The sequence below is a fragment of the Colletotrichum fioriniae genome, assembly GCF_027942845.1.
Source record: "Colletotrichum fioriniae strain IMI 355084 chromosome Unknown scaffold_1, whole genome shotgun sequence".
Lineage (NCBI taxonomy): Eukaryota > Fungi > Ascomycota > Sordariomycetes > Glomerellales > Glomerellaceae > Colletotrichum > Colletotrichum fioriniae.
Genome location: NW_027076837.1, coordinates 977,269 through 989,354, shown reverse-complemented (window position 1 = coordinate 989,354; position 12,086 = coordinate 977,269). Strand labels below are relative to the sequence as shown.

General features: G+C 52.4%; 5 protein-coding genes across 5 annotated transcripts; 3 read left to right on the top strand and 2 right to left on the bottom strand.

Moving 5' to 3' along the window:
• Positions 1-90: 90 nt before the first annotated feature.
• N0V96_000274 (uncharacterized protein) lies at positions 91-1,024 on the bottom strand (the record flags this gene model as incomplete). The annotated part of the gene is made up of 2 exons (XM_053195411.2): positions 91-539; positions 631-1,024. The coding sequence occupies 2 exons, from the start codon at positions 1,022-1,024 to the stop codon at positions 91-93; spliced, it is 843 nt and encodes a 280-aa protein (XP_053047064.1).
• A 1,258-nt stretch (positions 1,025-2,282) lies between these two features.
• On the top strand, positions 2,283-2,975 carry N0V96_000273 (uncharacterized protein; the record flags this gene model as incomplete). The annotated part of the gene is made up of 2 exons (XM_053195410.1): positions 2,283-2,607; positions 2,746-2,975. 2 exons carry the CDS (start codon positions 2,283-2,285, stop codon positions 2,973-2,975), a joined length of 555 nt encoding a protein of 184 aa, XP_053047063.1.
• Positions 2,976-4,336: 1,361 nt separating this feature from the next.
• N0V96_000272 (uncharacterized protein) lies at positions 4,337-6,351 on the top strand (the record flags this gene model as incomplete). The annotated part of the gene is made up of 2 exons (XM_065755888.1): positions 4,337-4,820; positions 5,063-6,351. 2 exons carry the CDS (start codon positions 4,337-4,339, stop codon positions 6,349-6,351), a joined length of 1,773 nt encoding a protein of 590 aa, XP_065615128.1.
• Positions 6,352-6,854: 503 nt separating this feature from the next.
• On the bottom strand, positions 6,855-7,267 carry N0V96_000271 (uncharacterized protein; the record flags this gene model as incomplete). Its single annotated transcript, XM_053195408.2, has 2 exons — positions 6,855-6,930; positions 6,990-7,267. 2 exons carry the CDS (start codon positions 7,265-7,267, stop codon positions 6,855-6,857), a joined length of 354 nt encoding a protein of 117 aa, XP_053047061.1.
• Positions 7,268-10,015: 2,748 nt separating this feature from the next.
• Positions 10,016-11,597, top strand: N0V96_000270 (uncharacterized protein; the record flags this gene model as incomplete). The annotated part of the gene is made up of 5 exons (XM_065755887.1): positions 10,016-10,108; positions 10,162-10,205; positions 10,282-10,669; positions 10,725-10,889; positions 10,941-11,597. The coding sequence occupies 5 exons, from the start codon at positions 10,016-10,018 to the stop codon at positions 11,595-11,597; spliced, it is 1,347 nt and encodes a 448-aa protein (XP_065615127.1).
• Between the last annotated feature and the right edge of the window lie 489 nt (positions 11,598-12,086).

The following is a 12,086-nucleotide window of genomic DNA, read 5'->3' as shown; positions in this document are numbered from 1 at the left end:
CTAGACTATATATACTTATTTTCATGTGTATCATCCTCTCCCTGGTTTCAGCCAGTTTATCTCCAAGACGCATTTGTGATCCATTTGCCCCTATTTAGTCTTCAGCTTTGCGGCAGCCTCCTTCGCAAGGGCGCGCACCTCCTCATCAGAAGCTGTTTGGGATATCGACGTAATGCTGTCAGCCCAGGCACCATACCTCGCCTCATTCATCCCCTTCCACTCGCGGTCCGCAAACTTGCTCCCCGGCTTGCCCGACTTGCCGTCAAAATCGCGCCCCTTGAGACTCAAATCATGCAGGGCGTCCGGGGCGTAAGAAAGCCATTGATAGGCCAGCCTAGTGGCAATAGAGTGTCGTTCGACGCTCGCCGCAGCGAAGTCTACCTCAAAAGCGTCGCGCAGGGCCCAGAGGGCGTAAAGGGAGAAATCAAAGGGGTCCTGGGGGTTGGTAAGGTCGGCGCGGGCGGTGAGCTGAGCGGCAAAGGCGGAGAGGTTTGTCCAGCTTGCCTTTTCCTCGGCTGATGCAGAGGTGTCGGTGGTATCTTGGTGCGTTAGTGAGGTTTGTCCTCGTCCGAGATAGCACAGGGGTATTTGTGCGGCATATCCCGTGTTGCAGGTGGTGGTTGTACTCACCAAAGTTCCACAGATCACGGGCAACCCATCCAAAGGTGGGAAGATCCTTCCAGACGACTTGGTTGTTCAATTTCAGGGGCTGACCATCCGAGGCTGTGACAGTGGTCTCGCGCAGGCGTTGCAGGAAATCGAGTAGCGGGGCCTGCTTCTCTGGAGGGGTCTGCTTGGCAACGGCGAAGATTGCGTTGTAGGTGTCCCAAAGGAAATCCTCGATCTGGGATTCGGACTTCTTTGCCAGGTCCTTGAACTCGTCAACGGTGTTTTCGAGTGCCTTCTTGTCGGTGGTGCCATCGGTCTTGACGAAGGAGCTGAGGGACTTGTAGGCGGGCAACGCAGCAATGGCGTCGTTCACGCCCACCTTGGGCGCATCGGTTTTCGGCAATAAGTTATTCATTTTGGGTATATGTGAGAAAGAACGTGAACGAGTACAGAGAAATGGCTTTCTAGAGGTATTTGAACAAGAGGTGGAGGGGTTGCGATGTTGACAGGTTGACAGAAGATGTGGCGGTGGTGGAGGTGCTAGTGTTGATAGCCGTTTTATGGCGATGTCACAACGGGAAGGTGGGAAGCCTGGACGAGGCCAATTTAGCCAATCTCGGCCCACGTGGAGGCAACGCAGCTTCACTGACGTCGTCAGCGGGGAGTCGCGCACGCGGTACGTACTCGAAGTTGTACCAGGCAGAGCCTGTGGAAACCTTAGGTAAGCAGGTAAGCAATGAAGAGAGCCCCGCTCTTGGCTGCCACGTTGCACCGTGCACGGAGAGGAGAGGCAGGAGCCGGCCGGGCAGCCACGGAAGGCACAGCGGGCGTGGACAAGACGAGACACGCAAGCCATGCACTCTTTCTTGATCCCTCCAAATGGCCTGTGGCTGTGTCTGGGAAGTGATTGTTTGACCTTTCAGATTGTGGCACGCCCAGCTGAATTATGTGCATTTATCTCCATTGGACCTAACTGTATCTTGTCTCGGTAGATCGGCTCCTCCCGCTCTCCAGCCCAGGACCTGGCGCTGCCAAGAACCAGAACCCAAACCCATCCAGCCAATCGCCCCCAAACCAAGTGGAGACGGCGGCCTCTGGGAAACAGGCACAAGATTAAGCTTATGTTTTTTGTCAAGCTTTGATTGGTGCCAACTCAAATTTCACGTGACTTCTCCCTCCGTCCCTTCCTGCGCCAGCACCGTCTCTGAACCCGGCTCGCCTGAAAACGCCGCGGAAACGCCTAAAGACCAATAAAGTTTTGACTTGTTTGGGAACGTTTGGGAGTTGGGGGAACCGCCCAGCCTGGCCCCGGAGCAGGAAGGGACGATGCGAGCTGAAAGCGACTGGATTTAATTTGCATTTTCCACACTTGGCACACGGGAATCGGGTTTTTCGCGCCGGCCAAGTTTCTCGGCAGCTTTGTTGTCCTTTCTTCGCTCGCCCTGTTCTTCCAGTAGTCAACTCAATAAAGCATTCGCAACTTTTAATCGCGGGCAAGCCCATCTTCTTAACTATTGCCTTGCTTCACGCCACACTTCGCCATTACCCAGCTCTCGTCACGTCTCGAAAGACGTTGCAGATCATAAACACCACATCACCCAACGTCCTCTGATACATCGACCACGACCTCATCTCAACTCCACCTTCCAGTCCATCAGACGACGCCATTCAAAATGGTCTCCTTCAAATCCGCCCTCACCCTCGCCCTTTGCGCTGTCTCCACCGCCGCGAACCCCATCGCCAACCCCGAGCCAGAACAGGCCCTCGAGAAGCGCCAGGGAACGACCGACGTCGGCACCGTCACTTGCGGCAGCAACAAGTACTCCAAGAGACAAATCCAGGACGCCACGGCAGAAGGCTGCCGTCTCTACGCCGCGAACCAGCAGATCGGCACCAGCCAGTATCCCCACCGCTTCAACAACCGCGAGAGCCTTGTCTTCGCCACGTCGGGCCCCTACCAGGAGTTCCCCATCATAACTTCTGGAAACTACAGCGGACGTAAGTCGCATTTTGAATCCCTTTAACATCTCATCATTCCCCAGGAACCGGTCTCTTGGCATTTCAACCGTCACTTTCGCCGCTCTTGGCACGTCATCAAACATGAGAACCACGCACTGACATTGCTACATCATGCAGGGGCGCCCGGAGCCGACCGTGTCGTGTTCGACCCGGCTTACCGGGGCAGCTGTGTCTACGTCGGCGCCATGACCCACACCGGCGCTGCATCGCGCAACGGCTTCGTCTCCTGCAACCAGACGAGGTCGTCGTCGTCAGCCAATGGCACATCTGCTGCGTCCAGCTACAAGGGGTCCGGCTCGATTGGGGCTGTTGTTTCTATTCTCTCGCTTCTGGCACTGACTGCTTAATCGGATTCGGCAAGCAACGCAAGCAACATAAGAAAGCAAACGCCGAGCGGGGGGGGTAATGGATGAATTGGGGGCATGTTGATGCCGCTGGCCGAAAGGAAGCGGATCGCCCCAACTCTCGACGTATAAACTCTGGTCTGGCCCTCGTCGGGCGCCGTCCCCGAGCGAGAGAGAGTTCAAGGGAGAGAAACAACAGAAACGAGGCTGTCTGCGCCTGATGTTTATTGCATTTGGAAATCGCCCCTTTTCGAACAGCATGGATAAGAGGGACTAGAGCTGGGGATTGAGTTCAGAGCTTGGCCGACCGCGGTATTTTGCCCGATTAACTGAGTTGCTGCCGCACCAACGAGGCAAGGGAACCCCAAACAACGAAACACCAGGCGAGAGCGAACGAGAAGTGGGAAACTTTGGTCTGGTGGCTAGCCTCATAAACCACGGTTTACGGCTTGGCATAGGGCGCCGCAGAAGGGATCTTTCTTCAAGGCCTTTGGGCTGAGTTTGAGGTAAACCAGTTGAGCCTCTACTCACTAATTATGAGCCAAGCCAGTAATAATGAACCTTATCTGGACGCAAATTGCCCCCGGAGCACAGTCACTTCAGTTGCACTCATCTCATCGTCAATTATCACGACAAATGCTATGTTCATCTCTGCTCTTACCTTCGATTGCGCGCACTCAATCACTCAGCCTCCAGCATCCAATCACGACCCCTGTCTGCGTGATGTTCAATGACCCCACCACTTTCAAGATGACGGCTGCCTGCTCCTCTCAGCCCAAAATCTCACTCAAGCATTGGGGCAGCTCATTCTTTATCTCAGCCTCGTGGATTTATCTTTCATGAAATGGGAGTCACTAGATGAGAGCTTGCATTTCGATCTGAATCAACAATGATCGTCTGTAAATTCTGCCAAACCACAGTCCTCGAGTCTGCGAAACAGTGGGGCTATCACCATCAAGACTCCGACTCATTCGAGGGCTCATTGCGTTCTCAATGTGTCTTCTGTACCAGGCTAGCTGAAGGCCTCGGTGAGATCGACCCTTGGTTTGACCATGATCTTGAGGTCAAATCCCTCTTTCGTTGGAACGTACGGCAGGCTGCCCAGATCCGTGAGACGAAGAGTCATGTCTTCGTCACGTTTCGACCAGTATCAGGCCGCGCTTGTGGGAAGATGAAGAGCGAAGATCTTTCTGAAATCACATTCTATCTCTTCCCCGAAGAAGGTTGGCCAATGTCATACAAATTCCACATTTGTATTCATGAGTTCACACACACACATACTTATCCTCCTCTTAGACCTGGGCGACATACCTGAGCGGCACGACCTCGGAAAACGAACAGACTCAGAGGCATCCCAAGCACAAATGATAGACTGGATGCAAGACTGCATCAACAACCACCCAAAATGCATCCGAAGCCACAGCATCAAGTCCTTCATCCCAACCCGCGTCCTCGATGTCGGTCATCCAAGCACCAACGCCAACGACGCAACGCCACCCTCTCACATCCGCGTAATCGACACCACAAAAGAACCCATCACCGGCCCCTACATGACCCTTTCCCACTGCTGGGGCACAGGCACTTTCATCCGCCTCACAGAAACCAACGTCAACGAATACACCACTAACGGCATTCCCTGGACAGAACTTCAGACCAGCAACGCGAACTTTGCCGACGCGGTGCGCGTTGTTCGCACGCTAGGAATGAGGTATATCTGGATCGATTCTCTGTGTATTATCCAGGGCCAGCAGCACGGCGAGGACTGGAACCATGAGGCGCCGCTTATGCATAAAGTCTACCGGAACTCGTGGTGTAATCTCGCGGCGGCGGACTCGAAGGACCATACGCGTGGACTGTTTAGAGAGAGGGCGGCGGAGGTGGTACCTGTGAGGTATGAGAGCCAGCAACCATCCGTGACGTTTGGGGATAGGGTGTGGAGAGTTTTGCCTGCGGATTTATGGGATCAGGACTTGTTGGGGAGCCACCTTTACACTCGCGGCTGGGTATTCCAAGGTCAGTATCTTCAACCCCCCTGGTCTGAGCCATCCCCATCGTCATGTTTTCAGCCGGTATACTAACATTGTGAACAGAACGAATGCTCTCCCCCCGCCTGCTCCAATTCACTTCAACCCAACTCTTCTGGGACTGCGCAACCCTCACCGCCACCGAATCCCTCCCCCAGGGCCTGCCACCACCCCTCGACACTAAATCCGCCACCGACAGACACTGGCGCGAACGCCTACAATCCTCCGCTCTCTCCGTCCGACCCCTCGCCGACACAGCCGAAGACTCGCTCGAAGACTTCTGGAAGAGTGCTGTTGCGGCCTACACGAGCTGCGACCTCACCTACGGCAAGGATAAACTCGCCGCGCTGTGGGGTATCGCGAAGCTCCTGCGGGATGCGCTGGGTGAGGAGTACGCCGCGGGGTTGTGGGGGATTAATCTCTCCGAGCAGCTTGCGTGGCGGGTCGTTGATTGTTCTTCCTCGGAGAGGTATGGTGAGAAGGAGAAGATTGTGGTCCCTAGGGGTGTGGCGGTCGGGAATCCTAGCTGGTCGTGGACTTCGTTAAAGGGGGAGGTTGAGGTTGCGCCTAGGGTGCCGAGGTTGCCGAGATTCTATACAGCGTGCGACCACGGAGGTGGGAACGCGAGGTTTCAGATCAAGAAGCCGCTTTTTGGGAGGTTTGAGGGTGAGCATTCGACGGTGTGGCGGGATGAGGTTGTGAATATGACGAGGAAGCTCAATCGGGCCTCGGAGCGGGTCTCGGAGAAGGCTAGGATGAGTGGTGTTACTACGATTACTCCCATTGCTGAGGACATCGCAGGAGAAGAAGAGGTTGAGAAGCATGGCGCGCCGAAAATGGCAGCGCAAGGCGCAGTCACACAGCCGGAGACGAAGAGGGAATTCGCTATGGATAAGCCCTCAGAGCTCCTATCTACATCCCTCCGCCTCCAAGCTCATATATGCCAGGGGGCGCTTGAGGCAACTGGGGAAGGTCACTGGACGTTCACGTTCCCGGGACTGAACCAGAGTGACGCGCTCATCGAAGCTTATCCTGATATCCAGCCTTCAGAGAACAGCGCGCCGTGCGAGATGCTCTTGCTTGCGGCGTCAAAGTTACTACAGAATAAATGGGGGCACTGGTTTCTGGATGATGGATACGTCGAAGATGAGGATATTGCTGAAATGAATTACTCCGGGACAGGGATTCTTGTGGAGAGAGTTGGGGAAAGGCGTTATAATAGGATTGGCGCTGTTGTGTTCCGGCAGATTAAGAGGGAGAGTTGGATTTGTTTGCGGCAGGCTTGTGGGAGTGGTGGAATGACGTTGGAGGATGAGCTTCATGTCGAGGATGGAGAGAAGATTTGGCTCGAGTAAGAAGCTAAGGGGATGGCCCACGGAGAGTCTTAAAACTCAACAATAAGTTGCTTCGAAGATTACCTATAGCACACCACGGTGGGTCTTTGATACGAATAGAGAGTAACTAGCATCAGTCATCATCTAGGGGAAGATCAGGTGCTACAAGGTGGATGACTGACTGTTTGTGTTGGAAAGAGTCTACAGGCAGAATGTACCTCCGAATACCATCTGCAATTAAGTGAGAATAAAAGGCCTGCAAACAAGTCCGATTGACGACCTAGCACGCAGTTTAAATAAGTGTTGTTCCACGTTATGGAGACAAATTTTCCAGTTAACCTCAACTTGGACTGCTACATGTATGTATTGTACAACTTCGGTTATGTCATCATCATACTCGTCAACCTCTAATCAATCTTCTCGCCAGAGCATAAGCCAGGCAACAACGCTGACGAAACGTGGCGAAAAACGCTTGCAAAGACATTGAAAAATCAACAACCAATTCCACCAATCCCCTCTTTCTCTTAGTTGGGCTTGGTAGGAGCAGGCCCAGGACCAACACCCGCACAACCGGTGTAGCCTGCCACAGCCTTGGAGGTGCTGCAAAACCATTAGTCTTAGTTCTCAAGCCACTGGTATGAATCGTTCTGTGAACTTACCAATCCATAATACAACCCTTGTCTTTGCCGCCCTTGCCTTTGTCGCCCTTATCTCCGAGGCCCTGGTCTGCTCTTCTCATCAGGGATCTCTTGGCGGCTCCGCAGGCGTCTATACACTTGACGTGGTCCGCGGCTGTTTGTACCTCGCAGGAAGCAATAGCGCCCCCCTCCTTTTTGCCTCCTTTGTCCTTGTCGCCGTCAGCTTGCAGGTCGGCTGGTGCTGGTGCGGCGACGACGAGCGTGGCAGCGAGGAGGGTGAAGATTGTTGAGAAACGCATGTTGAAGTTGTGTGAGACTGTGAAGGTCTTGTTGAGTACAGTGTCTTGAGCCTGGCTGAGTGGGTAGGTGTAACTCAAAGTTGTAGATATTTTGACGAGTCTGTGGGCGTGTGATTTTGGCTTATTAACAATTCTTGAGTAAGAATCGAAGTTGCGGGTATTGCTGTGATTGTGGTCAGGTAAATTGTGCTTGGTTTTGACCGGCAATTGTTGTGTAGGAGGGGATTTCCCCTGGCTTTATAATGACTCGAGCGATCGCAAAAGCCTCTCTCTGAGGTCTCGCTGATTCTGCGAATACGATCTCATCATACCATGTCACGATGAACATTATCTCAGAGTTCAATCAACACCCAACGGCCCACATGCACCTTGGAGCCTATTTCGATCAGTCCCTGGAACGTCAGTGGATGACGTCCATTCATGCTCTCGCATTAAGCATCCGTTTTAGGCCGTGGGGCACAGATTTAGACTTTAAAGGCCCGCTGGCCTTTGTGAATTTAGTAGGAAAGCAGGGATGGTCTTCACAACTTTTATTTTACAACATCGGATGACCGAATAAGCCGAATACGCAAGGGAGCAGCCGCAGGGAGCCAAGGCCATGGAAGCGTCGGCCCCTTAGTGGTGGCCTTGAGCGAGTTTGGTATAAGTGACGTGTCTGTGTGTATTACTTCGGGTGTGATGCCGAATAATTGACATGTAAGCTAGGATGATACTGTCAAAAATAGGGTAGTGAGATCAGGGTTCCACCTCGTTGGGTAGGAACTTCGGAGGATTTCACGAGCCTCGGGGCCAACTCGTGAAGACTGCTGTCTTGAACTTTGGATTGCATCATTTAGATTGTCGGTCGAAAGTTCCCCGTCTCTAGAAGATTCAAGCATCATCAAGTCAGGAGATCACGCTCGATTGGGGTGATGATTGGTGGTTGAGGGCCCTCTCACCCCTGACAAGACACTAGGGAACCTTCTCTCATCGGCTGGTCTAGAGCCTCATCATATTGAATGTATTGGAATCTCGTCATCGTCGATCAATTTTTTCGGGCACCTGGGAGAGTCGTCATAGCCCGGAGAGCGACTGTTCGGATGGCCGGCTCGATTTGAAGCTCTCAGTACCTGCATGCCGAGGAAGATACAGATCGAGAAGCCACTTCGTCGGCCTATTGCAGCCTCACTCTAAATGGACTCTATTATCGGCAATTCTCTATATTCCTTGAATCACCGCGCACTTCTCGTTTAGGCTTTGCGACCCCCTCTCTGTTCATGCAGGCACGAACTCCATACCATCCAGTAGCCTCAGTATTTGATTGTTTTGGTTTGCTAGCAGAACAGATCGGGAGTTTTCTCCGCTCCTGGTGAGGAGTGACTTTTGTGATGGAATGACGCGTTTCCACGCTCCAAATCGGCAATTATATTCACGCCGACCGAGGCAGATGGAGTAAGTGAGATTCCCTAGCGACGATTCAAAGACATGATATGATAACGAGTCCGAATGCGCCGATTTCCTAATGGTTGCACTAGAGCAAACGAAACTTGCTTGCTCATTTTGACCTGGGAGCGCGTAGCGTTCTGTGAGCCATCCTTACTAGCCTGGTCGCTTGATTCTTGTGTTCCAAGAGTATAGCTTTTTGTTTTGTATCTTTCTCTCTCCAACTCTCCACCTCTCTCACTGCTACTAAGTATCTGCATAGCCTCCGAAGGAACTCAATTTTATGTGGTTGTGAATCGCAGCTAAGTTATCGACCGACAATCATTACAACTCATGCTGGACTCCAGTGGGGCCTGTGATTGTGAACGTTGCGATGGTCAATTATTTGAAGTTGTCAGATCATGAGGCTACTTGGAAGACGCACTGATTGAATGGTTAGTTGCAGCTTGTTAAAGTCTCCTTGAACCTTTCCGTGTGAGCCGAAGGCGATCAGGTCGTTGAGAGGTTGTGAGAAATCAACAGTTAATGGGACTTCAGCTGCGGCTTCGGGTTCAGGTGCAATTCCTAAGATTGAGTCGACCTAGGTTTCCATTGTCACCTCAACGACTTCAGGCAATCTACATTGAAGAAGGAGAATAACATGCCATTGTAGACGATGCCTCTTGAGGAGTAAGGGAAGATGCACACTTAGTGATGCCCCTCCGAGCTGATGCCCCAGCCTTCAGCCATTCAACCATACGAAGCTGAGTTCACTTGGCATTCGACTATTGAAATACCAATACGACGAACTGCAGGATCACGCGGACTCATCGCGGCTTTCCCCTCGACCGATGCCCGTGTTCTTGGCCCTGTCGATCACAGCGTTGAGCAATCGCTTCAACCTAATGATCAGCAGGTTTTCCCGCCTTGGATGCGGGGTCATTGTGGAGGTTCCCATCGACAATCACCGTTAAAGTGTGATGAAGAAGCTGGGGAAGGACGCTATGCTCGGCTCCGAGATCCCCACAGTGGTCGTTTGATCGGAAGACTAACCGAATTCAACCTGTCGAATGTGACACTGTATGGCCTGGAGATTCTGCTCATTCGCTTCACACTGACCCGAACCAGTGTTTCTATATGCGCAACAACCAGAGAAATCTCCAATGGCTGGGCAACTACGTAATGTGTTCTGACATGTAAGTTGCCAAGACATTGGCATTGGACCTTGAGTATGTATACAAACATCGTGTATGCCGCGCAACTATGACACGATGCTTGAACAACTTCAAGTTCGCATCCCGAGTCGTAATACTCTGACAAGTAGCTTCATTGAGACTCAGAGTCGCGATGCGTGCCTCACCAATTGCTTTGGCCGCCGCCCTCACTGTGGGCGGCGTGAACGCTGCCCTGAGTGTTGTTCCAGGGGCAACATGGACTGCCGTGAGTGGATCCCAGTCGCTTGAAGAAGCTTATTCTGACTCGCCTAACCACAGACGAACACCGGAGAGCACGTCCAAGCTCATGGCGCAGGTATCATGTAAGTTGAACTAAGCCTTCGCGCTTGTTGAAATGTGGCAATGGTTTGAGAGCATGAGACAGCTAACACTAAGCAGTGAGGAGAATGGTGTTTACTACATGATTGGCGAGGAGAAGACAGACGGTGCTGCATTCCAAGCAGTCAACTGTTACTCTTCCACGAACTTGATTGAGTGGAGCTTCCAGGGGCGCCTTTTGACTCGAACCGAGGAAGCCGGTGACCTCGGCCCCAACCGCATCATTGAACGACCCAAGGTCACCAAGAACGATGCCACTGGAAAATACGTTCTGCACCTGCACATCGACTCTTCTGACTACAAAGATGCCAAAGTTGGTGTAGCGACAGGCGATAGCGTCTGCGGCCAGTATGAGTACATCCGCAGCTTCCGCCCGTTCGATTTCCAGAGCCGTGATATTGGCATCTTCAAGGACGACGATGGAAGCGCTTACTTGTTGAGCGAAGACGTAAGTCTGAAGTCTATCTTTGGCCGCCAGAAGAGTCAGTCTAATCATTAGACAGCGCGAATATGGTACCCGCATCATCAAGCTCACGGATGACTACCTTGATGTTGCTGAAGTGACATTTGGCTGGGAGTACTTCGCCGAGTCACCCGCGCTTGTCAAGCGCGATGGCACGTACTTCATCTTCGGCTCTCACCTCACAGGCTGGAACCCCAACGACAATGTAAAACTGCCTTCTCCGAGCTTTTAATGAGATTTGCTAACATCTACGCAGGTCTACAGCTACGCCACGTCTCTCTCTGGACCTTGGTCTAACTGGACAGAGTTCGCACCCGTCGGTTCGAAGACTTACAACAGTCAAGTCAGCTTTGTCCTTCCCCTCGGCACCGACAAGGCCATCTACATGGGCGACAGATGGCACTCGACAAACTTGGCAGCCAGCACCTACATATGGTTGCCTCTTCAATTTGATGGCACTACTGTGACTCTCAACTGGCATGATTCCTGGAACCTCGACACCGCTGCAGGCACCTGGTCCGAGAGCACAATCACATCCGAGATCGAGGGCGAGACGGCCGCACTCTCCAACGGTGCCCGCATTGTCGATTGTTCACAGTGCAGTGGCTCTTCGGCCGCAGGGTACCTCGGCGGCGATGAGGATGGAACTGCTACCTTCAACTTCACCGTGGCTGCAGCTGATCGGGTCACCCTCATCGTCAACCACAAGAACGGCGATACTTCATCGAGACATGCTGCGGTTTCTGTGAACGGCGAGGAGCAATCGGTTGCGTTCCTTGCGACTTCGCATCTGTCCACTACTGGGAGCAGCGCGATCCACGTGAATCTCAAGGAGGGAGAGAACACAGTCACTTTTTCGAGGTCCGAAGGATGGGGTCCGGATGTTGACCAGTTGATTGTGCCTGGCGTATAGATTAAGCAGTACGCTATCTCACGTGCACTACTTGGACTGCAGATAGGTATAGTTACTAAAAGTCATCGGATTATTGTAGTTGATCCAGTAACTCGGAGAAAGCAGAGTTTGCTCGGATACCACTCCACAGACATCCCAAGAGTCCTTGAAATCAATTTCTGGAGGAATGGGCGTAGCATACCAGCCGGATGAAGAATGGAGCTATCAAACCACGGAACGAAAAACTAGAGCCTCTCATAAGAACAGCCCCGCGCATGTCTTACTTGTCCTCCAGAGGGGGCGTAGGTTCTTCCTCCGTGGAGAATGATTTCGTTTTTCCCGTCCCACGCTTTTGTGTTCCATTGACTTTCGCCGAAACTGTTTCAGAAAGATTAAATCCTCGTTTACTCTTGTCAAAATCTGCATTGAGGTGACAGTCTATCATGCTCGAAAGAGTGCATGGATGTAGTCCTCCATAAATATGATCGTTACTCCACTGCGGATTTTGGA